Raw genomic sequence first — 27354 nt, forward strand, 5'->3', positions numbered from 1 at the left:
TGAGAACTACCTTGTCAGGGAGGTGTGGCTGGGAAAATCCATTTATCTGCAATTAGAACCTTCACACCTCCGCATCCAGACAAGAACGAGGCTTCCTGCTGGGGGACACTGGCACAGCCTTGGAGCGGTCTAACAAAACCTTAGTATTTACTGTCTCGCATTGGATTTTCCTGGCTATAACGCAAGAAAGGATGACATAGAATACTTGGACGATACCCAAACGGTCTGCAAGATCAGTGCGACAAACCTAGGAATCAGAGGAATAACTTAGGACTGAAGGAGTCTGTCGCCATCATTTCCTAGATCTCAAAGTCTGACGTGGAGAGGCGATCTGTGCTTACTTGCGAGCTGCCATCGGATGTCGTGTGCATGTTGCTTGTCTGAGCCTTGATGTGACGCAGGCTTTGACAATAAAATGCAAACGGATTATATTTTACGATTTAGTTGTACAACACTTATTCAACACATCAGTAATTACCTAGTGCTACACAGAAAACATATTTTGACAATGCCTTCAAGAGTATCTAGTAGCAGGTGAAGATACAAATGATTGTGTCATATGAGGCAACATTAAAATTGAGGACACTAAGAAGAGATATTAATAATAATTTAACCTTTCACTTGCTTTAACAATTTGGAAGGAGTTTACCTGTTTAAGTACACCAAAATCTTTATGACTTTTCAGAAACTGTTAATTTGCATATGTACTTTATGTATTACAATTTATTTCTGTAAGTAAATTACAGTCACTCGTCCAATTTACTTCTATACTTAAGCATCAATAATGTTAAAATTTAACTTTCAGCTTAACATTTTTAGTCATTCTTAACGCTGACGTAGTAAACTTTATACTTTCTGTTTTACCTATAAAGCACACATATGAATACACTCTGTAACGAGATATACTGTGCATCCATGCTATGAAGTTTTCATGGAATGTCCAATTAAACAATCAACGAAGACTCTAGAGGCAAGAGATAATATTGGAAAAACTAAAAAATGGTTGGGAATCCGATGCTGTAAATCCAAAGAGAAAGTGCAGAAAGGAAAGCAAAAAGAGAAGTAGAAAGTAAGGGAAACGTTCAGAAATTGAAAACTCCTCTGTCCCCTACTTAAGCCACACACACAAGGGAAGATGGTCAGAGAACCCAGAGCCACGGTTCCCAGACTTGCCCACCCCAGCCAGGCCAGCCAAGCAGCGTCTCGCAGGTTCCCCAATGGCCCTGCCCTTTCCCTTCTTGGTGGCCCTGGGGGTGCTCAGCTGCCACTCCCTCTGCTCTCTGGGATGTGACCTGCCTCCGAACCATGGCCTGTTCGCCTGGAGGGCCTTGACGCTCCTGGGACAAATGAGGAGAATGTCTGCTAGCTCTTGTGACAAGTACGCAAGGGCCTTTGCCTTCCCGCAGGAGGTGCTTGATGGCAAGCAGTTGCAGAAGGCTCAAGCCCTCTCTGTCGTCCATGGGATGAACCAGAGGATCTTCCACCTCTTCTGCACAGGGGCCTCATCTGCTGCTTGGAACGAGACCCTCCTAGAGGAGTTCTGCTCGGGACTTTCTGAGCAGCTGACTCACCTGGAAGCCTGTGCCATGCAGGAGGCGGGGGTGGCAGAGACTCCCCTCAGGAAGGTGGACTCCATCCTGAGGAACTACTTCCAGAGGATCTCCCTCTATCTGCAAGAGAAGCAATACAGCCCTTGTGCCTGGGAGATTGTCAGAGCAGAAATCACGAGCTCCTTGTTTGCATCAACAATCTTGCAAGAAAGGTTAAGGAGCAAGAAATGAGACCCGGGTCGCCATGGAAATGATTCCCTCTGACGAATAATATCACACTTTCCCTGGTTCTTCCGTGTCAAAGACTGTCATTTCTGCTGTTATGGTGACATCAACAGATACCATTTGTTAAAGGTTTTCAGAAGTATTAAGCGACATGTCAACTCTACAAGCTGTAGTGGCTTACAGCTGACCATGCTCATATCTATTTATCTATTTAAATATTTATTTATGTAAATATTTATAAGATTTCTATTCATATATTAGTATGTGCAGCTGTAGGTGTCAGCAATAGAATAAAATGTATTCTTATATTTAATCAGTTTATCTCTCTTTTTTTTAATTGAACTTTCACTATGGGAAGCGTTCAAAGAGTAACACCACGGCTAATTGCAGCTTGGCTGAAAAATGGTCGGCAGATCGGCTCCTGGGCGGCTCAGTTGGTTGAGCGACTGCCTTTGGCTCAGGTCATGACCCGGGAGTCCCAGGATCGAGTGCCGAGTCAGGATCCCTGTCCTGCGGGGAGTCTGCTACTCCCTCTAACCCACCCTTGTCTCATGCTCTCTCTCTCAAGTAAATAAATAAAATGTCTAAAAAGAAAATGGTCAGCAGAATGCCTTTATCCATCAGATCACGAACATCTGCAGCAACCACTGACTTCCTCTAAGACAAGTTGTACGTTGCCCTTAGGCTATAGGACATGACAAAGAAAGGTCCTGTTGTCTACATCTTGGTTGTTGTTGGGACTGGAATCTGAGAACAATGCTCAGACTTAGTGTTATAACGAAGAAGGGAAGGAAGTGAATTCTCTCACCTGATGCTGGAATGGAGAAGGTCAGGAAGTACCCATAAAAGCTGGGGAACCTTCGACAGGGGACTGGTAGACATGCAGGCACAAATGTCCAGTGTCAGGGGAGAGGTGATCTTGCGTTTGACAAGAAATGCCATGGCTGAGGTCCATATCTAGCAGGGAAGGCCAGCAACAGAGGTGTTCATGCGGGCAGACCGTGTAGTGTGAGAAACACACATGAACTTGATTCTGAGGCTCTCCAACCATTAAAGGGAGGGGAGAGAAGAGCCACAAAGGAGACAGTGGACTCATGGTCGGACAGTACGTGGATAATAAGAGAGGATGCCGATGAGTATATTTAAGGACAGAGATGTGCTTCGAAGACCATCAGTGGATTCCTGGAAGATGTGGATTGAAACTGCCTGGCGTGTCAGGAAACTAGATGCCTTTGCGGACCTCATGAGAGTCGGTTGGGGGGAATCATAAGCAGAGACCACTCTGGAGCCGATGGGAGCATAAATAAGAGAAGTCAGTGCGTCTGAAGTGGCGGAGAATATAGCATGGGATCTGGGGATAATGGGGTCCGTTTTTCTGTGCCTAGTTTGCCCTTTTAAGCCGTATGTTTCTTCCGGAATGATTTCATGGGATTGATGTTTTGGCAAACCTTCTTAATGGGTTGAATACTGTATTCTTTGGAATCCTGACTTCAGTACTGACAATGGTCTGTCCTGTCTTGTTTCTTACTACCTTGTATATCAGGGAGCTGCTCAGCTTCAATAATTCACTAGGCAGGAATAGATAACTCATTAAATCCTTCATCAGATTGTCTATTACTACTGATGAAAGAATGTTTTTTTTTTTTTTTGGAATGACTGGTTTTATTAATTAGGCTCCTTAGGTCCTCATTGTGACCCTGTGACTACAGTAGCATTTTACCCCATTTCTTTTTCTCCAGTGTTTGATAGGTTTAACAAGTATAACAGAATACTGTGAAGATTAACTGAACTCATGCCCGTAAAGGCACCCAGCATGCATTCTCCATAAAGGGACGACTTAAATATGGTACATACCGTCTTGTTTTAATTCTGACGACTGCTACTTATGAGAATATTGTTTGTGTCTTTCTGCAGAATTCTCGGGAACAGTATGTCCTTTCCAAAGGTGGCAGCCTCCAAAACCGGACTTGTCTAGTGAAATCTACAGAAGGCCGACCAGTTCATTCCCCATTGCAAAGAAGGGTTTTTGTTTATATTCAGTGATGAAACGGTGGCTTGTGTGAATATGTGAGAGTTGAGAATAAGTCTCTAGGTGGAAGTGGAGAAGAACATGCTATTTCTTTAACCTTCTGGCACCCGTCCCTGCCCTCCCCCTCCGCATTCTAGGACACGTTGCCCTCCTAGCGGTTTCCTTCCTCTGTAAGGCAGAAGTCCGGACGGTACCCGTGGCACCCCTGGCACTCATCTCTTGACCTCTCAGCCTGTTCACGCAACAGCTTTCCGTTCGTTTGTGTCTCAGCTTAAAGGTTTCTCTAAAGGGCAGCACATCGCGAGTAGAACGCAAAACTAAAATGAAATCTCTAGGTTTGGCAGGACCAACGGCAAGAGAGGCTTTGTTCTGATTTCCATCCAATGTGATGTAATAGCAGCTGTGGCGAAAAGGAAACAGAAAGCAGGATCAGGTGGAAGGGTGGGCTAATGAAGCGCCTCTCCGGGAGGACTGCCCCCTGGTGGCCACGTGCGACCAGGGCGACGACCAAGATGGAGGCCAGGCTTGGGATCTCTGCACAAATGGGACCTGTCCTAAAACTGTGTCCTGACTCTGCCTATGACAAAGAGTAAGTCTTGTCCTGAAAATCCCTATAGCCACCTTCAGTTTCGATCCCAGTATTATGGATTATGAAATACTGGACAGTGTTGGAGAACCAATTGGCAGGGCCAGGGGCAAGGGCGAGGGGAGTGAGCACCACCACCAGCTTTCCGTCCGCAGCTGCTTCTGGTCAACCAGCCAGGGCATGTGGAGGAGGCAGGCCTCGGGGCCAGGAGCCCACTGATGGGCTGCGAGAGACCACCATGCAGTTTACCTGCCACAAGCAGGCAAGGTCTGGCAGCTTCAGGACAAAGGTACGTGCGCGGCCTCCCTCCACCCCTGCCTGCCGGCTGACTCGCGCGCTGCGGAGCTGAAGGTCCCCCACACATCCAGGCCGGCACAGAAACACACTAAACACAGGGAACCCTGCCCACCCATCTACCCCCAAGAAATCCGGGAGCTCAGCCATGCCTGTGCTTGAGGTCTCCTATGTTGTGATTCAAGTAGGCGCAGGATGCTCCTTTGCTCTAAAAACCACAGCTGCACGTCTGGAAACATGAAGGTGCGGGAGGTCAGCAGCAACTTGGGAACCTGGACGGAGAAGAGAAATGTGGATGTGTCCACTGGATCAGCGACCCGTCCTCAGGAGGTGCAACAGTAGGAATGGGCAGCATTGAGTCAACTGTGTCTCCATATCGTTCCCGAGACCGAGATGATTCAAGGAGACCCTGCGAGCAGGGCGTTCTCCTACGCAAGACGTGGCCCACAGCAGTGTCCCCAGCACGGGAGACACTGACACGACAGCAGCCTGCAGGGTATTGCAAGGAGGACGGTTACTCCAGGACCAGCTGCAAGTTCTCTTTCCTTGGCAGAAAAGTCTCCTGCCTTATGAGTTTTTAAAAGGGAGTCTGTCAACTCTTCTGAGAACTTCAAGACCATCAGTTCAGTTGACTCACACCACACCCCCCGTTGTCATCTACCACCAGAGCACTTTACGTTTGACGTGGAATCTGGAATCCTTGATCCTTCACCCTCCCCTCCTGACTAATTTCATGCCACAGCCTCTCCTGCTTCTTCCATCCTCTCTCCATGTCTATCCTTCACCGCTTTTAACAGGTGCTTCCAGTCAAGACAGTACCTCTCAACTGCTCATGTTCAACCTTGCGTCTTTGGTAGCTTCAGAATAATTCATCCCTCCGGGTTTCTATTTCTCTCCAAACAGCTGTATAAAGAAGTGGAATCCAAATGGGGGAATTGAGAGGATTGAGTTAATGATTTCAAGGATCTCAGAAGCGTTAGCCCGCAATCAGCTTTGGGTGTTAGCGTCATAAGACATCATCATCCTTATTCTTATCCAGATGAAGAGCAGAATCGTTTAGGATCATCCAGTTCCCTTTGTCTTAATGCTGGATTTCCCAAGGCAATCTTTTCCTTGCCTGAGTGGATTGATCAACGAGGTAGAGCGCTCAGGCAGGGCGAGTATCCTCTCTCCTTCCTCAGAGGGTGAGCCGCTGGGGTTCTGGTCGCCATTCTCTTGTGAGCTGGTTGGTGGGACTCTTCTCATCTCTCCTCAGAGCTGAGCATATGTGGATTGAATGACAGAAAAATCAGTTGGCTGGTCTTGGAAAGCTGAGGGCCGCCCGGGACCCAGGACTTGGTCTTGTGTGAGCCTGGCCGAGGCAGCCACTGCCTTGACGTGGGGTAATTCCGTACAGCCTTCATTCTCCCCCTCTGCCAGAGCTGCTGGTCCCCAGTGTTGCTGCGTTGAATTTTGCTGACGTACCCTTTGCCATTTTTCTCAGCAGAGGCCTGTCTTTCACTTCTGTGACATTCAGATGGAACATTTGTCTCCCACCCCCGCCCGCCCCATACACCACTGTCATGTTTTGCTTTCTAGGAAAGTTGAAATGAGAAACAGAAAACTAATGTCTTGAAAATGACAGAGAAACCCAGGGCAGCCCCTTGATCTTTCTTTTCCTTCCCTTTCTATGATCCTCACGATGATGCCGAACAGGATGCGGGAGCAGCAAGTCGGGGTGTGTCCAGGAACGCACTGTGGTAAAATGAAGATATTCAAATTCTTTTTGTTGTTGTTACCTTCAAGTGAAAATGCAATATCATGAATCAGGAAAGGCAAGAAGGCTGTTTCTCCCTGACATCATAGCCTGGGCCTCACCCCCTCTGCATTCTGAGCACCAGAAACGACCAGACAAAGATGCCTAATAGAAAGACGCAGACTGAATGAACTACTGAAAGTCATTACTTTCTGTGCTGGAAGTTTCTCCTGGGAGACACAATCCGTGAATGCCCCGTGCCCAGTCCAGACATTTTAAGCCAAAGAGGTGTACCATAGTTTAAGTAAAATTAGAACACTAGGGGAGCCTGAGTGGCTCAGTCCGTTGAGGATCTGATTCTGACTCTCACCTCAGGTCTTGATCTCACACTGTGAGTTCAAGCCCCAGGTCGGGCTCCACCCTGTGGCTGGAGCCTAGTTAAAAAAAGCTTTCAAAATTGAAAAATAAGAATTGCGGTGGCAAAATAAATGTATTCCCTTACTCCAGGTACAATGATTACAGTGGGGTCTTTCCTCTCCTTGGAGAAAACAAAAGCTCACCCTTAGCATCTGAGGGCTGTTGACATTTTGACACCCGGTCAGGAGAGGAGGAGGTGAGCACCGAGAGATAAGGTCCCCAGCACAAACACTCCAGGGGCAAGGGCAAGGATCTAGGGCCAGTCATTGGTTTGCTGACAAGGAAACGGGCCCCTGCACAGCAGGGGCGTCTAGAGTCCTCAGGACATGCTCAGCCTGCCCTCAGGGAGTGAGTCCAGGAGAGCTTGGGTGGAAGCCACTCAGTCACTCCAGAGGACAAATGTTAGTAGAGGTGAGAACTACCTTGTCAGGGAGGTGTGGCTGGGAAAATCCATTTATCTGCAATTAGAACCTTCACACCTCCGCATCCAGACAAGAACCAGGCTTCCTGCTGGGGGACACTGGCACAGCCTTGGAGCGGTCTAACAAAACCTTAGTATTTACTGTCTCGCATTGGATTTTCCTGGCTATAACGCAAGAAAGGATGACATAGAATACTTGGACGATACCCAAACGGTCTGCAAGATCAGTGCGACAAACCTAGGAATCAGAGGAATAACTTAGGACTGAAGGAGTCTGTCGCCATCATTTCCTAGATCTCAAAGTCTGACGTGGAGAGGCGATCTGTGCTTACTTGCGAGCTGCCATCGGATCTCGTGTGCATGTTGCTTGTCTGAGCCTTGATGTGACGCAGGCTTTGACAATAAAATGCAAACGGATTATATTTTACGATTTAGTTGTACAACACTTATTCAACACATCAGTAATTACCTAGTGCTACACAGAAAACATATTTTGACAATGCCTTCAAGAGTATCTAGTAGCAGGTGAAGATACAAATGATTGTGTCATATGAGGCAACATTAAAATTGAGGACACTAAGAAGAGATGTTAATAATAATTTAACCTTTCACTTGCTTTAGCAATTTGGAAGGAGTTTACCTGTTTAAGTACACCAAAATCTTTATGTCTTTTCAGAAACTGTTAATTTGCATATGTACTTTATGTATTACAATTTATTTCTGTAAGTAAATTACAGTCACTCGTCCAATTTACTTCTATACTTAAGCATCAATAATGTTAAAATTTAACTTTCAGCTTAACATTTTTAGTCATTCTTTACGCTGACGTGGATAAACTTTATACTTTCTGTTTTACCTATAAAGCACACATATGAATACACTCTGTAACGAGATATACTGTGCATCCATGCTATGAAGTTTTCATGGAATGTCCAATTAAACACATCAACGAAGACTCTAGAGGCAAGAGATAATATTGGAAAAACTAAAAAATGGTTGGGAATCCGATGCTGTAAATCCAAAGAGAAAGTGCAGAAAGGAAAGCAAAAAGAGAAGTAGAAAGTAAGGGAAACGTTCAGAAATTGAAAACTCCTCTGTCCCCTACTTAAGCCACACACACAAGGGAAGATGGTCAGAGAACCCAGAGCCACGGTTCCCAGACTTGCCCACCCCAGCCAGGCCAGCCAAGCAGCGTCTCGCAGGTTCCCCAATGGCCCTGCCCTTTCCCTTCTTGGTGGCCCTGGGGGTGCTCAGCTGCCACTCCCTCTGCTCTCTGGGATGTGACCTGCCTCCGAACCATGGCCTGTTCGCCTGGAGGGCCTTGACGCTCCTGGGACAAATGAGGAGAATGTCTGCTAGCTCTTGTGACAAGTACGCAAGGGCCTTTGCCTTCCCGCAGGAGGTGCTTGATGGCAAGCAGTTGCAGAAGGCTCAAGCCCTCTCTGTCGTCCATGGGATGAACCAGAGGATCTTCCACCTCTTCTGCACAGGGGCCTCATCTGCTGCTTGGAACGAGACCCTCCTAGAGGAGTTCTGCTCGGGACTTTCTGAGCAGCTGACTCACCTGGAAGCCTGTGCCATGCAGGAGGCGGGGGTGGCAGAGACTCCCCTCAGGAAGGTGGACTCCATCCTGAGGAACTACTTCCAGAGGATCTCCCTCTATCTGCAAGAGAAGCAATACAGCCCTTGTGCCTGGGAGATTGTCAGAGCAGAAATCACGAGCTCCTTGTTTGCATCAACGATCTTGCAAGAAAGGTTAAGGAGCAAGAAATGAGACCCGGGTCGCCATGGAAATCATTCCATCTGGCTGATAATACCACGTTCTCTGGAGTTCTGCCATGTCAAACTGTCACTTTTGCTGTCCTGGTGTCATGAATGGAATCAATTTTTCACATCATCTCAGGAGTATTAAGCAACATAAAGTCAACTCTACAAACATCTGTCGTTTTTCGATGACCATGCTGATCTACCTGTGGAACTATATATGAATTTCACTATTTATAAGATTTAAATTATTTTTTATTGTATAATACTAGGTGTATATTCCCTTTGTGGTGAAGAGAAGTATATGTGCTTTAGATTCATTAAGATTTTTATTTTTTGTTCATTAAATGTTTCTATAGAACAATTGTATTTGTTTGTTATTGAAAGAGGAAACAAGTGTAATGACAACCTGATGAAAGAATGCATTGTAGAACTCAGTGACACATTATTCGTGATTCACATTTGAAGTAATACCACAGGCTTCGTTTAAGCCAGTTTGTATGTTGTCATCAGGATAAAGGCGGACTTAACAAATCAATGCCCTGTCTGTTTTGATAATTATAGGGGAAGTAATATCAGTTAAGTTAAAGGGTAGAATGAGAAGAAGGGTAAATATGAAGTGTAGAAGAAGACGAGGAAACACAGATGTCACGACATAGAATCAGAAGCACTAGATACCTTCCACATTAGACTGGTAGACATCCAAGTGTGAACATTCTTTATCAAATGGATCCTTGAGTCTGCCATTTACAAGCCATTCCATTCACTTAAAGCCCAGGCAAGGATGTGGTCCCGATGGAAGAGATGTTGAATGAGAAAAGAACTTAAAAGCGATGCCTCAAGGTCGAGTGGTTAAGAGAGAAAAGAGCCACACTGCAAATAAAGGAGGAATGGCTCTAAGGCGGTAGGCTAAGAGCGAATATTGCTTAAGAGTCTATTTCAAAGCAGAAAAAGGCTTCAAGGAATTGCATCAGAGCAAAAGGTGCATGGAAAGTGCCCCCAGGCGGGAAGTAGAGGGGTGTGACCCAGGTGCAGGCTGGTTTAACTGGATTAATCACCAAAAACCGTACTGGAGGAGGAGGAAGGGTGAGGAACAGAAAGGAAGCTAGTGAGTACAGAGAGGAAATCGTTTTGAGAGATTTACCTTTTTTGGGCCAATTAAACTTTGATGAAGAATTGAAAAAATAATGGATATGAATGATGTATTCTAATCTCCTCTAATGTATGAAAAGCAAATATAAAAAAGCAAACAAAAATTAAAACAGGTAAGTGTACAGGAACATTCTGCAAATGAAAACGACCGTGTTGTATTTAAGAGTCATGAGTAGAAAGAATGGGAGAGGACCTGAGGGCCACGGTGCCCCCCACTGGTCCCCCAGGCCACCACAAGCCCTCAGGTGCAGTACCCAGCCCCTCCGCGGGGCTCCCCCTGTGGCGGCATCTCAGCTCTGGGCTGTGACCTGCCTCCAGGCCCTGGGCGGCTACACAGGGGGACTTGTTGCTTCTGATACAGAGGAGGAGGGTCTGTCCCTTCCCCTGACTGAGGGACATCTCCTCTGGGACATGGTGGGTGGCCCCCCAGGTCGAGAAGGCCTGGGCCATCTCTGTCCTGCATGAGATGCTCCAGCAGACCTTGACGCTCTCAGTCAAAATCAGGAGAAGGAGACCCGTCTCTTCATATACAAATGAAGAAATAAGGAAAGGGAAATTTAAAAAAAAACAAAACTAGAAAGCAGGAAAGGAACCTGAAAATGATATTCTTGACCTACAACTTTAAGTCACATGCCCATGTGTTCCATCTTTCTAAGGACTCTTCTTTCTGCTTTAGTCATAGAACGCATTGAGTTAAATTGCTCAAAATTGTGCTTAAAATGTGTCTGTGAACATGAGGATCTCTAAGGGCATCCTTATGTAGGTGAGACTATACTGAAGATGTTCACGGGTTCATGTATTGCAGGATCCTTGGTTTCCTGTCCAACGCTGAACCACTTGGAACTTTTTCCTGACGTCACAGCAGGAGCAACATCAACAACAACAGCAACAACAGAAACAACCACACAATGCAAGACAATTGAAAACAACAACTCTTCTTAGATCCACTCACAGCTGCGGTCCCAGGGCCAGCCCCAGCGCGGGTAACTAGAGCAAAAGAGCATGCAGACAATCACACCTTACCAGGAGAACGTATTGGGAGGAACACGAGCTATAACTGAAGCATTGCTTGAGGCTCTGTGTGCTTCCACTCGAGGCTTCCCAACTCCAGGGATCCGTACTTACTGCAGCCCACAGGTTTGTGAGTTTGACCTTCAGAATCCCCACCAGGCTCTCCCCGGGAAGGTCAGTGGGAAATCTGCTGGCTTTTCCAGCAGAGGGAGGGGGACAAGAATCCTTCTCAAAGAGTCTGAGGCTACCTCTTCAGAGAAGTAGAGGACAAGGGATTCTGTCACCAGGAGCTTGAAGCAGGGATGTCAAGAAAAGGGGAAAGCTGACTTCCCACTGGTAGATGCATGTGTGAATCTGGAATCTCCAACAAGTCACATCCTGGAGACACTCAATCCCCATTGTGTCTTGCATATTCAGAAATTGAGGCACGGTACTGAAAGCCCTTCTGTCTCAATTGAGCGTGGAATGAGAAAATGCCCTAAAGCTTCAGAGCACCTTTAACTTTTAAGGCTGAGAAAGAGAAGGGGAGCCTGCAAAGGGCACAGAGAGGGGGCAGCCGGTGCAGGTGGGACACAACCAGGGAAGAATGATCTCCAGAAAGTTTGCAAGAAGAGAAGTTTCAGAATTTCCCAAGATGAACCCGAGGTAGTAAGTTATCACAGGGGCTAGAGGACTACCCACCGCTTCTAGATTCTGCTTTCGATCTAGTTGTTTGATCCTGAGAAACTCACTTGAGATCTCTGAAGTTCCGTTTTCCCAAATGTAACGTGGGGTGGGAATATTCCTAGAGTTGTTGTAATAACGGACTAGCACCTTTAAATGTATCTAGTATCTTCCACTCAGTGAGAGTTTAACAGATGATGACTAGGATTATTTTCATAGACGTCTCTAAGCGAAAGGTGATCTTCTCCTAGCCTTCTCTCTGTAACTGACTGCAAACTGCTGATTCTCTAAAATACCCAATTGGGAGAGGTGGCCAATGAATGGAATGGAATTATAGACACAATGAGATCCTATGTATCCATATACACAGTGCGGACGTACACATAGTCTAGACATTCTGGTAGAGCACATTTCCGCTTCCTCCCTGCTTCCCCAGATCACATCCTTTCACTTCCAAATCACAGGGTTTCCCTCCTCCCCAAATCGCAGTGTCTCCCTCTCCCCCACGGTAGAAACCCCCCAGGGAGTTCTGCCCTCCTCCCTTCCTCCTGAGGAGCCTCTCCTGCCCATTCACACAGTTGCTTCCTTCTGCTTTGTGGTTTCCGTCTGGCCATTTCACTTCCTATTACAAGGCCACCGAGGAAGAGCAAAAGTTGTTTGAAATTTCTAGGTTTTTTGAAACTCTCTTCCTTTCTCCTGCTGACTATTTCTGGACCTGAGGGAATGTCCCTGCTGCAGTGATGTAACAGTGGCTATAGCAAAGGGGACACAGGAGCGGAAGGTTGCTGTGCCGTGGCCGGTCACAGTCTTTCCGGGGGGCTGCCAGCGAGTGGGAAAGGTGAGCTAGACAGTGACCAAGTCTGGAGACTGGCCTTGTCTTGTATGTAGAAGTCCGTCCCTGGTGGGTGTGTTTCCTCCAGGGCAAAAAAAGGCTCTTTCCTGGAATTAACTGACTCCTTTAGTGTCATCAGACAATTTCCCTGGGTTTTTAGGAACTTTTACAAAAATATCTTTTTTTTTTTTTGTAAAAAAGAGCAGTTATATTCACAGCCAAAGTGAGCAGTAGGTCCTGAGTTTTTTCCCATCCTCCCTGCTTCTTTAGCTGCACAGTCTCTCCCATCACCAGCAGCCCCGCACCAGGCAGAACAGTTGTTACAGTTGCTTCCAACAATGTAGCAAGTAGTTCTTAGGGTTGGGAACAAGTCTTCAATATTCCAAGGTGTGTGGTACAGCAAAGCTCAACCTTGGAGCGAGCGGTCTAACAAAACCTTATCCTCAGTATTTATTGTCTGGCATTGGGTTTTCTTGGGTATGGCCCAAGAAGCATGGACATGGAATTTGTGGAAGATACGGCAAATGTCTGCAAGATAGTGCCCCACCTAGGAATAACAGGAATAATCTGGGATTGGAGGACTTTCTCTCCATCGTTTCCTGGATCTCAATGTCTTACCTGGAGAGGTGATCTTTGCTTCCTTGTGAGCCGCCATCGGCTACCTGGTGGACGTTGCGGGTGTCTGAGCCTTGTTGTGATGCCGGCTTTGGAAATAAATACAAATAGATTACACTTTATGATTTCATTCTGCAATACTTATTTTTTTTTTAAAGATTTTATTTATTTATTTGAGAGAGAGAATGAGAGATAGAGAGCACGAGAGGGAAGAGGGTCAGAGGGAGAAGCAGACTCCCTGCCGAGCAGGGAGCCTGATGCAGGACTCGATCCCGGGACTCCAGGACCATGACCTGAGCCGAAGGCAGTCGCTTAACCAACTGAGCCACCCAGGTGCCCCATCATTCTGCAATACTTATTCAACACATCAGTAATTCTATCTAGTGCTACATAGAAAAAATATTTGAGAATAACTTGATGAGTATGAAGCAGCAAGTGCATTTAAAAATTATTTCCTCATTGAGGACACCTAAATACAGTACACTAAAAACAAATGTCCAATAAATACTTTAATTTTTCACTGACTGTTAGCAAATTGGAAGGATTTCTAAATATTTAAGTACATTGATATCATTAATATGTCTTTGTAGAAATTCTTAATTTGCATTATACTTTTATATTTCCATTGAAATAAGTAAAAAATTGGAAGTCGCTAATCAAAGTTAGTTATCCAGTGAAGAGTCAAAAGGTATTAAATTGAGCTTTCAGTTTGAAAGTTTTAGTCATTCTCCACCCTGAATTAAATAAACACAGTAAAATGGACACTTTCTTTTTTATCTATAAAGAAGGGGTATACATACATAAAGATATAGACTGCAGATCTGTGCTGGTGAGCTTTCTTGAAGGTTCAGTTACATGAACATTCAAAAGACTGTAAAGGGAGGGGGCGATAAGAAAAAGAAACGGTTGAGAAACCCATGCTCCAAACCCAAGTAGAAAGTGTCATGGAAAGCAAAAAGAGAAGTAGAAAGTAAGGGAAACGTTCAGAAATTGAAAACTCCTCTCTGTCCCCTACTTAAGCCACACACACAAGGGAAGGTGGTCAGAGAACCCAGAGCCACGGTTCCCAGACTTGCCCACCCCAGCCAGGCCAGCCAAGCAGCGTCTCGCAGGTTCCCCAATGGCCCTGCCCTTTCCCTTCTTGGTGGCCCTGGGGGTGCTCAGCTGCCACTCCCTCTGCTCTCTGGGATGTGACCTGCCTCCGAACCATGGCCTGTTCGCCTGGAGGGCCTTGACGCTCCTGGGACAAATGAGGAGAATGTCTGCTAGCTCTTGTGACAAGTACGCAAGGGCCTTTGCCTTCCCGCAGGAGGTGCTTGATGGCAAGCAGTTGCAGAAGGCTCAAGCCCTCTCTGTCGTCCATGGGATGAACCAGAGGATCTTCCACCTCTTCTGCACAGGGGCCTCATCTGCTGCTTGGAACGAGACCCTCCTAGAGGAGTTCTGCTCGGGACTTTCTGAGCAGCTGACTCACCTGGAAGCCTGTGCCATGCAGGAGGCGGGGGTGGCAGAGACTCCCCTCAGGAAGGTGGACTCCATCCTGAGGAACTACTTCCAGAGGATCTCCCTCTATCTGCAAGAGAAGCAATACAGCCCTTGTGCCTGGGAGATTGTCAGAGCAGAAATCACGAGCTCCTTGTTTGCATCAACGATCTTGCAAGAAAGGTTAAGGAGCAAGAAATGAGACCCGGGTCGCCATGGAAATGATTCCCTCTGACGAATAATATCACACTTTCCCTGGTTCTTCCGTGTCAAAGACTGTCATTTCTGCTGTTATGGTGACATCAACAGATACCATTTGTTAAAGGTTTTCAGAAGTATTAAGCGACATGTCAACTCTACAAGCTGTAGTGGCTTACAGCTGACCATGCTCATATCTATTTATCTATTTAAATATTTATTTATGTAAATATTTATAAGATTTCTATTCATATATTAGTATGTGCAGCTGTAGGTGTCAGCAATAGAATAAAATGTATTCTTATATTTAATCAGTTTATCTCTCTTTTTTTTAATTGAACTTTCACTATGGGAAGCGTTCAAAGAGTAACACCACGGCTAATTGCAGCTTGGCTGAAAAATGGTCGGCAGATCGGCTCCTGGGCGGCTCAGTTGGTTGAGCGACTGCCTTTGGCTCAGGTCATGACCCGGGAGTCCCAGGATCGAGTGCCGAGTCAGGATCCCTGTCCTGCGGGGAGTCTGCTACTCCCTCTAACCCACCCTTGTCTCATGCTCTCTCTCTCAAGTAAATAAATAAAATGTCTAAAAAGAAAATGGTCAGCAGAATGCCTTTATCCATCAGATCACGAACATCTGCAGCAACCACTGACTTCCTCTAAGACAAGTTGTACGTTGCCCTTAGGCTATAGGACATGACAAAGAAAGGTCCTGTTGTCTACATCTTGGTTGTTGTTGGGACTGGAATCTGAGAACAATGCTCAGACTTAGTGTTATAACGAAGAAGGGAAGGAAGTGAATTCTCTCACCTGATGCTGGAATGGAGAAGGTCAGGAAGTACCCATAAAAGCTGGGGAACCTTCGACAGGGGACTGGTAGACATGCAGGCACAAATGTCCAGTGTCAGGGGAGAGGTGATCTTGCGTTTGACAAGAAAAGCCATGGCTGAGGTCCATATCTAGCAGGGAAGGCCAGCAACAGAGGTGTTCAGGCGGGCAGACCGTGTAGTGTGAGAAACACACATGAACTTGATTCTGAGGCTCTCCAACCATTAAAGGGAGGGGAGAGAAGAGCCACAAAGGAGACAGTGGACTCATGGTCGGACAGTACGTGGATAATAAGAGAGGATGCCGATGAGTATATTTAAGGACAGAGATGTGCTTCGAAGACCATCAGTGGATTCCTGGAAGATGTGGATTGAAACTGCCTGGCGTGTCAGGAAACTAGATGCCTTTGCGGACCTCATGAGAGTCGGTTGGGGGGAATCATAAGCAGAGACCACTCTGGAGCCGATGGGAGCATAAATAAGAGAAGTCAGTGCGTCTGAAGTGGCGGAGAATATAGCATGGGATCTGGGGATAATGGGGTCCGTTTTTCTGTGCCTAGTTTGACCTTTTATGCCGTATGTTTCTTCCGGAATGATTTCATGGGTTTGATGTTTTGGCAAACCTTCTTAATGGGTTGAATACTGTATTCTTTGGAATCCTGACTTCATTACAGACAATGGTCTGTCCTGTCTTGATTCTTACTACCTTGTATATCAGGGAGCTGCTCAGCTTCAATAATTCACTAGGCAGGAATAGATAACTCATTAAATCCTTCATCACATTGTCTATTACTACTGATGAAAGAAAGTTTTTTTTTTTTTTGGAATGACTGGTTTTATTAATTAGGCTCCTTAGGTCCTCATTGTGACCCTGTGACTACAGTAGCATTTTACCCCATTTCTTTTTCTCCAGTGTTTGATAGGTTTAACAAGTATAACAGAATACTGTGAAGATTAACTGAACTCATGCCCGTAAAGGCACCCAGCATGCATTCTCCATAAAGGGACGACTTAAATATGGTACATACCGTCTTGTTTTAATTCTGACGACTGCTACTTATGAGAATATTGTTTGTGCCTTTCTGCAGAATTCTCGGGAACAGTATGTCCTTTCCAAAGGTGGCAGCCTCCAAAACCGGACTTGTCTAGTGAAATCTACAGAAGGCCGACCAGTTCATTCCCCATTGCAAAGAAGGGTTTTTGTTTATATTCAGTGATGAAACGGTGGCTTGTGTGAATATGTGAGAGTTGAGAATAAGTCTCTAGGTGGAAGTGGAGAAGAACATGCTATTTCTTTAACCTTCTGGCACCCGTCCCTGCCCTCCCCCTCCGCATTCTAGGACACGTTGCCCTCCTAGCGGTTTCCTTCCTCTGTAAGGCAGAAGTCCGGACGGTACCCGTGGCACCCCTGGCACTCATCTCTTGACCTCTCAGCCTGTTCACGCAACAGCTTTCCGTTCGTTTGTGTCTCAGCTTAAAGGTTTCTCTAAAGGGCAGCACATCGCGAGTAGAACGCAAAACTAAAATGAAATCTCTAGGTTTGGCAGGAGCAACGGCAAGAGAGGCTTTGTTCTGATTTCCATCCAATGTGATGTAATAGCAGCTGTGGCGAAAAGGAAACAGAAAGCAGGATCAGGTGGAAGGGTGGGCTAATGAAGCGCCTCTCCGGGAGGACTGCCCCCTGGTGGCCACGTGCGACCAGGGCGACGACCAAGATGGAGGCCAGGCTTGGGATCTCTGCACAAATGGGACCTGTCCTAAAACTGTGTCCTGACTCTGCCTATGACAAAGAGTAAGTCTTGTCCTGAAAATCCCTATAGCCACCTTCAGTTTCGATCCCAGTATTATGGATTATGAAATACTGGACAGTGTTGGAGAACCAATTGGCAGGGCCAGGGGCAAGGGCGAGGGGAGTGAGCACCACCACCAGCTTTCCGTCCGCAGCTGCTTCTGGTCAACCAGCCAGGGCATGTGGAGGAGGCAGGCCTCGGGGCCAGGAGCCCACTGATGGGCTGCGAGAGACCACCATGCAGTTTACCTGCCACAAGCAGGCAAGGTCTGGCAGCTTCAGGACAAAGGTACGTGCGCGGCCTCCCTCCACCCCTGCCTGCCGGCTGACTCGCGCGCTGCGGAGCTGAAGGTCCCCCACACATCCAGGCCGGCACAGAAACACACTAAACACAGGGAACCCTGCCCACCCATCTACCCCCAAGAAATCCGGGAGCTCAGCCATGCCTGTGCTTGAGGTCTCCTATGTTGTGATTCAAGTAGGCGCAGGATGCTCCTTTGCTCTAAAAACCACAGCTGCACGTCTGGAAACATGAAGGTGCGGGAGGTCAGCAGCAACTTGGGAACCTGGACGGAGAAGAGAAATGTGGATGTGTCCACTGGATCAGCGACCCGTCCTCAGGAGGTGCAACAGTAGGAATGGGCAGCATTGAGTCAACTGTGTGTCCATATCGTTCCCGAGACCGAGATGATTCAAGGAGACCCTGCGAGCAGGGCGTTCTCCTACGCAAGACGTGGCCCACAGCAGTGTCCCCAGCACGGGAGACACTGACACGACAGCAGCCTGCAGGGTATTGCAAGGAGGACGGTTACTCCAGGACCAGCTGCAAGTTCTCTTTCCTTGGCAGAAAAGTCTCCTGCCTTATGAGTTTTTAAAAGGGAGTCTGTCAACTCTTCTGAGAACTTCAAGACCATCAGTTCAGTTGACTCACACCACACCCCCCGTTGTCATCTACCACCAGAGCACTTTACGTTTGACGTGGAATCTGGAATCCTTGATCCTTCACCCTCCCCTCCTGACTAATTTCATGCCACAGCCTCTCCTGCTTCTTCCATCCTCTCTCCATGTCTATCCTTCACCGCTTTTAACAGGTGCTTCCAGTCAAGACAGTACCTCTCAACTGCTCATGTTCAACCTTGCGTCTTTGGTAGCTTCAGAATAATTCATCCCTCCGGGTTTCTATTTCTCTCCAAACAGCTGTATAAAGAAGTGGAATCCAAATGGGGGAATTGAGAGGATTGAGTTAATGATTTCAAGGATCTCAGAAGCGTTAGCCCGCAATCAGCTTTGGGTGTTAGCGTCATAAGACATCATCATCCTTATTCTTATCCAGATGAAGAGCAGAATCGTTTAGGATCATCCAGTTCCCTTTGTCTTAATGCTGGATTTCCCAAGGCAATCTTTTCCTTGCCTGAGTGGATTGATCAACGAGGTAGAGCGCTCAGGCAGGGCGAGTATCCTCTCTCCTTCCTCAGAGGGTGAGCCGCTGGGGTTCTGGTCGCCATTCTCTTGTGAGCTGGTTGGTGGGACTCTTCTCATCTCTCCTCAGAGCTGAGCATATGTGGATTGAATGACAGAAAAATCAGTTGGCTGGTCTTGGAAAGCTGAGGGCTGCCCGGGACCCAGGACTTGGTCTTGTGTGAGCCTGGCCGAGGCAGCCACTGCCTTGACGTGGGGTAATTCCGTACAGCCTTCATTCTCCCCCTCTGCCAGAGCTGCTGGTCCCCAGTGTTGCTGCGTTGAATTTTGCTGACGTACCCTTTGCCATTTTTCTCAGCAGAGGCCTGTCTTTCACTTCTGTGACATTCAGATGGAACATTTGTCTCCCACCCCCGCCCGCCCCATACACCACTGTCATGTTTTGCTTTCTAGGAAAGTTGAAATGAGAAACAGAAAACTAATGTCTTGAAAATGACAGAGAAACCCAGGGCAGCCCCTTGATCTTTCTTTTCCTTCCCTTTCTATGATCCTCACGATGATGCCGAACAGGATGCGGGAGCAGCAAGTCGGGGTGTGTCCAGGAACGCACTGTGGTAAAATGAAGATATTCAAATTCTTTTTGTTGTTGTTACCTTCAAGTGAAAATGCAATATCATGAATCAGGAAAGGCAAGAAGGCTGTTTCTCCCTGACATCATAGCCTGGGCCTCACCCCCTCTGCATTCTGAGCACCAGAAACGACCAGACAAAGATGCCTAATAGAAAGACGCAGACTGAATGAACTACTGAAAGTCATTACTTTCTGTGCTGGAAGTTTCTCCTGGGAGACACAATCCGTGAATGCCCCGTGCCCAGTCCAGACATTTTAAGCCAAAGAGGTGTACCATAGTTTAAGTAAAATTAGAACACTAGGGGAGCCTGAGTGGCTCAGTCCGTTGAGGATCTGATTCTGACTCTCACCTCAGGTCTTGATCTCACACTGTGAGTTCAAGCCCCAGGTCGGGCTCCACCCTGTGGCTGGAGCCTAGTTAAAAAAAGCTTTCAAAATTGAAAAATAAGAATTGCGGTGGCAAAATAAATGTATTCCCTTACTCCAGGTACAATGATTACAGTGGGGTCTTTCCTCTCCTTGGAGAAAACAAAAGCTCACCCTTAGCATCTGAGGGCTGTTGACATTTTGACACCCGGTCAGGAGAGGAGGAGGTGAGCACCGAGAGATAAGGTCCCCAGCACAAACACTCCAGGGGCAAGGGCAAGGATCTAGGGCCAGTCATTGGTTTGCTGACAAGGAAACGGGCCCCTGCACAGCAGGGGCGTCTAGAGTCCTCAGGACATGCTCAGCCTGCCCTCAGGGAGTGAGTCCAGGAGAGCTTGGGTGGAAGCCACTCAGTCACTCCAGAGGACAAATGTTAGTAGAGGTGAGAACTACCTTGTCAGGGAGGTGTGGCTGGGAAAATCCATTTATCTGCAATTAGAACCTTCACACCTCCGCATCCAGACAAGAACCAGGCTTCCTGCTGGGGGACACTGGCACAGCCTTGGAGCGGTCTAACAAAACCTTAGTATTTACTGTCTCGCATTGGATTTTCCTGGCTATAACGCAAGAAAGGATGACATAGAATACTTGGACGATACCCAAACGGTCTGCAAGATCAGTGCGACAAACCTAGGAATCAGAGGAATAACTTAGGACTGAAGGAGTCTGTCGCCATCATTTCCTAGATCTCAAAGTCTGACGTGGAGAGGCGATCTGTGCTTACTTGCGAGCTGCCATCGGATGTCGTGTGCATGTTGCTTGTCTGAGCCTTGATGTGACGCAGGCTTTGACAATAAAATGCAAACGGATTATATTTTACGATTTAGTTGTACAACACTTATTCAACACATCAGTAATTACCTAGTGCTACACAGAAAACATATTTTGACAATGCCTTCAAGAGTATCTAGTAGCAGGTGAAGATACAAATGATTGTGTCATATGAGGCAACATTAAAATTGAGGACACTAAGAAGAGATATTAATAATAATTTAACCTTTCACTTGCTTTAACAATTTGGAAGGAGTTTACCTGTTTAAGTACACCAAAATCTTTATGTCTTTTCAGAAACTGTTAATTTGCATATGTACTTTATGTATTACAATTTATTTCTGTAAGTAAATTACAGTCACTCGTCCAATTTACTTCTATACTTAAGCATCAATAATGTTAAAATTTAACTTTCAGCTTAACATTTTTAGTCATTCTTAACGCTGACGTAGTAAACTTTATACTTTCTGTTTTACCTATAAAGCACACATATGAATACACTCTGTAACGAGATGTACTGTGCATCCATGCTATGAAGTTTTCATGGAATGTCCAATTAAACAATCAACGAAGACTCTAGAGGCAAGAGATAATATTGGAAAAACTAAAAAATGGTTGGGAATCCGATGCTGTAAATCCAAAGAGAAAGTGCAGAAAGGAAAGCAAAAAGAGAAGTAGAAAGTAAGGGAAACGTTCAGAAATTGAAAACTCCTCTGTCCCCTACTTAAGCCACACACACAAGGGAAGATGGTCAGAGAACCCAGAGCCACGGTTCCCAGACTTGCCCACCCCAGCCAGGCCAGCCAAGCAGCGTCTCGCAGGTTCCCCAATGGCCCTGCCCTTTCCCTTCTTGGTGGCCCTGGGGGTGCTCAGCTGCCACTCCCTCTGCTCTCTGGGATGTGACCTGCCTCCGAACCATGGCCTGTTCGCCTGGAGGGCCTTGACGCTCCTGGGACAAATGAGGAGAATGTCTGCTAGCTCTTGTGACAAGTACGCAAGGGCCTTTGCCTTCCCGCAGGAGGTGCTTGATGGCAAGCAGTTGCAGAAGGCTCAAGCCCTCTCTGTCGTCCATGGGATGAACCAGAGGATCTTCCACCTCTTCTGCACAGGGGCCTCATCTGCTGCTTGGAACGAGACCCTCCTAGAGGAGTTCTGCTCGGGACTTTCTGAGCAGCTGACTCACCTGGAAGCCTGTGCCATGCAGGAGGCGGGGGTGGCAGAGACTCCCCTCAGGAAGGTGGACTCCATCCTGAGGAACTACTTCCAGAGGATCTCCCTCTATCTGCAAGAGAAGCAATACAGCCCTTGTGCCTGGGAGATTGTCAGAGCAGAAATCACGAGCTCCTTGTTTGCATCAACAATCTTGCAAGAAAGGTTAAGGAGCAAGAAATGAGACCCGGGTCGCCATGGAAATGATTCCCTCTGACGAATAATATCACACTTTCCCTGGTTCTTCCGTGTCAAAGACTGTCATTTCTGCTGTTATGGTGACATCAACAGATACCATTTGTTAAAGGTTTTCAGAAGTATTAAGCGACATGTCAACTCTACAAGCTGTAGTGGCTTACAGCTGACCATGCTCATATCTATTTATCTATTTAAATATTTATTTATGTAAATATTTATAAGATTTCTATTCATATATTAGTATGTGCAGCTGTAGGTGTCAGCAATAGAATAAAATGTATTCTTATATTTAATCAGTTTATCTCTCTTTTTTTTAATTGAACTTTCACTATGGGAAGCGTTCAAAGAGTAACACCACGGCTAATTGCAGCTTGGCTGAAAAATGGTCGGCAGATCGGCTCCTGGGCGGCTCAGTTGGTTGAGCGACTGCCTTTGGCTCAGGTCATGACCCGGGAGTCCCAGGATCGAGTGCCGAGTCAGGATCCCTGTCCTGCGGGGAGTCTGCTACTCCCTCTAACCCACCCTTGTCTCATGCTCTCTCTCTCAAGTAAATAAATAAAATGTCTAAAAAGAAAATGGTCAGCAGAATGCCTTTATCCATCAGATCACGAACATCTGCAGCAACCACTGACTTCCTCTAAGACAAGTTGTACGTTGCCCTTAGGCTATAGGACATGACAAAGAAAGGTCCTGTTGTCTACATCTTGGTTGTTGTTGGGACTGGAATCTGAGAACAATGCTCAGACTTAGTGTTATAACGAAGAAGGGAAGGAAGTGAATTCTCTCACCTGATGCTGGAATGGAGAAGGTCAGGAAGTACCCATAAAAGCTGGGGAACCTTCGACAGGGGACTGGTAGACATGCAGGCACAAATGTCCAGTGTCAGGGGAGAGGTGATCTTGCGTTTGACAAGAAATGCCATGGCTGAGGTCCATATCTAGCAGGGAAGGCCAGCAACAGAGGTGTTCATGCGGGCAGACCGTGTAGTGTGAGAAACACACATGAACTTGATTCTGAGGCTCTCCAACCATTAAAGGGAGGGGAGAGAAGAGCCACAAAGGAGACAGTGGACTCATGGTCGGACAGTACGTGGATAATAAGAGAGGATGCCGATGAGTATATTTAAGGACAGAGATGTGCTTCGAAGACCATCAGTGGATTCCTGGAAGATGTGGATTGAAACTGCCTGGCGTGTCAGGAAACTAGATGCCTTTGTGGACCTCATGAGAGTCGGTTGGGGGGAATCATAAGCAGAGACCACTCTGGAGCCGATGGGAGCATTAATAAGAGATGTCAGTGCGTCTGAAGTGGCGGAGAATATAGCATGGGATCTGGGGATAATGGGGTCCGTTTTTCTGTGCCTAGTTTGCCCTTTTATGCCGTATGTTTCTTCCGGAATGATTTCATGGGTTTGATGTTTTGGCAAACCTTCTTAATGGGTTGAATACTGTATTCTTTGGAATCCTGACTTCATTACAGACAATGGTCTGTCCTGTCTTGGTTCTTACTACCTTGTATATCAGGGAGCTGCTCAGCTTCAATAATTCACTAGGCAGGAATAGATAACTCATTAAATCCTTCATCAGATTGTCTATTACTACTGATGAAAGAATGTTTTTTTTTTTGGAATGACTGGTTTTATTAATTAGGCTCCTTAGGTCCTCATTGTGACCCTGTGACTACAGTAGCATTTTACCCCATTTCTTTTTCTCCAGTGTTTGATAGGTTTAACAAGTATAACAGAATACTGTGAAGATTAACTGAACTCATGCCCGTAAAGGCACCCAGCATGCATTCTCCATAAAGGGACGACTTAAATATGGTACATACCGTCTTGTTTTAATTCTGACGACTGCTACTTATGAGAATATTGTTTGTGCCTTTCTGCAGAATTCTCGGGAACAGTATGTCCTTTCCAAAGGTGGCAGCCTCCAAAACCGGACTTGTCTAGTGAAATCTACAGAAGGCCGACCAGTTCATTCCCCATTGCAAAGAAGGGTTTTTGTTTATATTCAGTGATGAAACGGTGGCTTGTGTGAATATGTGAGAGTTGAGAATAAGTCTCTAGGTGGAAGTGGAGAAGAACATGCTATTTCTTTAACCTTCTGGCACCCATCCCTGCCCTCCCCCTCCGCATTCTAGGACACGTTGCCCTCCTAGCGGTTTCCTTCCTCTTTAAGGCAGAAGTCCGGACGGTACCCGTGGCACCCCTGGCACTCATCTCTTGACCTCTCAGCCTGTTCACGCAACAGCTTTCCGTTCGTTTGTGTCTCAGCTTAAAGGTTTCTCTAAAGGGCAGCACATCGCGAGTAGAACGCAAAACTAAAATGAAATCTCTAGGTTTGGCAGGAGCAACGGCAAGAGAGGCTTTGTTCTGATTTCCATCCAATGTGATGTAATAGCAGCTGTGGCGAAAAGGAAACAGAAAGCAGGATCAGGTGGAAGGGTGGGCTAATGAAGCGCCTCTCCGGGAGGACTGCCCCCTGGTGGCCACGTGCGACCAGGGTGACGACCAAGATGGAGGCCAGGCTTGGGATCTCTGCACAAATGGGACCTGTCCTAAAACTGTGTCCTGACTCTGCCTATGACAAAGAGTAAGTCTTGTCCTGAAAATCCCTATAGCCACCTTCAGTTTCGATCCCAGTATTATGGATTATGAAATACTGGACAGTGTTGGAGAACCAATTGGCAGGGCCAGGGGCAAGGGCGAGGGGAGTGAGCACCACCACCAGCTTTCCGTCCGCAGCTGCTTCTGGTCAACCAGCCAGGGCATGTGGAGGAGGCAGGCCTCGGGGCCAGGAGCCCACTGATGGGCTGCGAGAGACCACCATGCAGTTTACCTGCCACAAGCAGGCAAGGTCTGGCAGCTTCAGGACAAAGGTACGTGCGCGGCCTCCCTCCACCCCTGCCTGCCGGCTGACTCGCGCGCTGCGGAGCTGAAGGTCCCCCACACATCCAGGCCGGCACAGAAACACACTAAACACAGGGAACCCTGCCCACCCATCTACCCCCAAGAAATCCGGGAGCTCAGCCATGCCTGTGCTTGAGGTCTCCTATGTTGTGATTCAAGTAGGCGCAGGATGCTCCTTTGCTCTAAAAACCACAGCTGCACGTCTGGAAACATGAAGGTGCGGGAGGTCAGCAGCAACTTGGGAACCTGGACGGAGAAGAGAAATGTGGATGTGTCCACTGGATCAGCGACCCGTCCTCAGGAGGTGCAACAGTAGGAATGGGCAGCATTGAGTCAACTGTGTGTCCATATCGTTCCCGAGACCGAGATGATTCAAGGAGACCCTGCGAGCAGGGCGTTCTCCTACGCAAGACGTGGCCCACAGCAGTGTCCCCAGCACGGGAGACACTGACACGACAGCAGCCTGCAGGGTATTGCAAGGAGGACGGTTACTCCAGGACCAGCTGCAAGTTCTCTTTCCTTGGCAGAAAAGTCTCCTGCCTTATGAGTTTTTAAAAGGGAGTCTGTCAACTCTTCTGAGAACTTCAAGACCATCAGTTCAGTTGACTCACACCACACCCCCCGTTGTCATCTACCACCAGAGCACTTTACGTTTGACGTGGAATCTGGAATCCTTGATCCTTCACCCTCCCCTCCTGACTAATTTCATGCCACAGCCTCTCCTGCTTCTTCCATCCTCTCTCCATGTCTATCCTTCACCGCTTTTAACAGGTGCTTCCAGTCAAGACAGTACCTCTCAACTGCTCATGTTCAACCTTGCGTCTTTGGTAGCTTCAGAATAATTCATCCCTCCGGGTTTCTATTTCTCTCCAAACAGCTGTATAAAGAAGTGGAATCCAAATGGGGGAATTGAGAGGATTGAGTTAATGATTTCAAGGATCTCAGAAGCGTTAGCCCGCAATCAGCTTTGGGTGTTAGCGTCATAAGACATCATCATCCTTATTCTTATCCAGATGAAGAGCAGAATCGTTTAGGATCATCCAGTTCCCTTTGTCTTAATGCTGGATTTCCCAAGGCAATCTTTTCCTTGCCTGAGTGGATTGATCAACGAGGTAGAGTGCTCAGGCAGGGCGAGTATCCTCTCTCCTTCCTCAGAGGGTGAGCCGCTGGGGTTCTGGTCGCCATTCTCTTGTGAGCTGGTTGGTGGGACTCTTCTCATCTCTCCTCAGAGCTGAGCATATGTGGATTGAATGACAGAAAAATCAGTTGGCTGGTCTTGGAAAGCTGAGGGCCGCCCGGGACCCAGGACTTGGTCTTGTGTGAGCCTGGCCGAGGCAGCCACTGCCTTGACGTGGGGTAATTCCGTACAGCCTTCATTCTCCCCCTCTGCCAGAGCTGCTGGTCCCCAGTGTTGCTGCGTTGAATTTTGCTGACGTACCCTTTGCCATTTTTCTCAGCAGAGGCCTGTCTTTCACTTCTGTGACATTCAGATGGAACATTTGTCTCCCACCCCCGCCCGCCCCATACACCACTGTCATGTTTTGCTTTCTAGGAAAGTTGAAATGAGAAACAGAAAACTAATGTCTTGAAAATGACAGAGAAACCCAGGGCAGCCCCTTGATCTTTCTTTTCCTTCCCTTTCTATGATCCTCACGATGATGCCGAACAGGATGCGGGAGCAGCAAGTCGGGGTGTGTCCAGGAACGCACTGTGGTAAAATGAAGATATTCAAATTCTTTTTGTTGTTGTTACCTTCAAGTGAAAATGCAATATCATGAATCAGGAAAGGCAAGAAGGCTGTTTCTCCCTGACATCATAGCCTGGGCCTCACCCCCTCTGCATTCTGAGCACCAGAAACGACCAGACAAAGATGCCTAATAGAAAGACGCAGACTGAATGAACTACTGAAAGTCATTACTTTCTGTGCTGGAAGTTTCTCCTGGGAGACACAATCCGTGAATGCCCCGTGCCCAGTCCAGACATTTTAAGCCAAAGAGGTGTACCATAGTTTAAGTAAAATTAGAACACTAGGGGAGCCTGAGTGGCTCAGTCCGTTGAGGATCTGATTCTGACTCTCACCTCAGGTCTTGATCTCACACTGTGAGTTCAAGCCCCAGGTCGGGCTCCACCCTGTGGCTGGAGCCTAGTTAAAAAAAGCTTTCAAAATTGAAAAATAAGAATTGCGGTGGCAAAATAAATGTATT

At 47.0% G+C, this 27354-nt stretch overlaps 4 protein-coding genes across 4 annotated transcripts; all 4 read left to right on the top strand.

Annotated features, from left to right (window-relative positions):
• The first annotated feature begins 1217 nt into the window (after window positions 1-1217).
• On the top strand, window positions 1218-1781 carry LOC148162407 (interferon alpha-1/2-like). The gene has a single exon (XM_088019077.1). It carries the CDS (start codon window positions 1218-1220, stop codon window positions 1779-1781), a length of 564 nt encoding a protein of 187 aa, XP_087875203.1.
• A 6686-nt stretch (window positions 1782-8467) lies between these two features.
• Window positions 8468-9031, top strand: LOC148162408 (interferon alpha-1/2-like). Its single transcript, XM_088019076.1, has one exon. The coding sequence runs from the start codon at window positions 8468-8470 to the stop codon at window positions 9029-9031; it is 564 nt and encodes a 187-aa protein (XP_087875202.1).
• Window positions 9032-14414: 5383 nt separating this feature from the next.
• On the top strand, window positions 14415-14978 carry LOC148162409 (interferon alpha-1/2-like). Its single transcript, XM_088019093.1, has one exon. It carries the CDS (start codon window positions 14415-14417, stop codon window positions 14976-14978), a length of 564 nt encoding a protein of 187 aa, XP_087875219.1.
• A 6683-nt stretch (window positions 14979-21661) lies between these two features.
• Window positions 21662-22225, top strand: LOC148162410 (interferon alpha-1/2-like). Its single transcript, XM_088019096.1, has one exon. It carries the CDS (start codon window positions 21662-21664, stop codon window positions 22223-22225), a length of 564 nt encoding a protein of 187 aa, XP_087875222.1.
• The last annotated feature ends 5129 nt before the right edge of the window (window positions 22226-27354 follow it).

This window comes from Eumetopias jubatus, unplaced genomic scaffold (genome assembly GCF_037043125.1).
Source record: "Eumetopias jubatus isolate StellerSeaLion01/CBP00866 unplaced genomic scaffold, mEumJub1_p1.0 scaffold_15, whole genome shotgun sequence".
NCBI classification, from domain to species: Eukaryota; Metazoa; Chordata; class Mammalia; order Carnivora; family Otariidae; genus Eumetopias; species Eumetopias jubatus.

Excerpts from the sequence above, each read along its gene's own strand:
- LOC148162407 (XM_088019077.1), top strand. The coding sequence starts at position 1,218 with ATGGCCCTGCCCTTTCCCTTCTTGGTGGCCCTGGGGGTGCTCAGCTGC.
- LOC148162410 (XM_088019096.1), top strand. The coding sequence starts at position 21,662 with ATGGCCCTGCCCTTTCCCTTCTTGGTGGCCCTGGGGGTGCTCAGCTGC.
- LOC148162409 (XM_088019093.1), top strand. The coding sequence starts at position 14,415 with ATGGCCCTGCCCTTTCCCTTCTTGGTGGCCCTGGGGGTGCTCAGCTGC.
- LOC148162408 (XM_088019076.1), top strand. The coding sequence starts at position 8,468 with ATGGCCCTGCCCTTTCCCTTCTTGGTGGCCCTGGGGGTGCTCAGCTGC.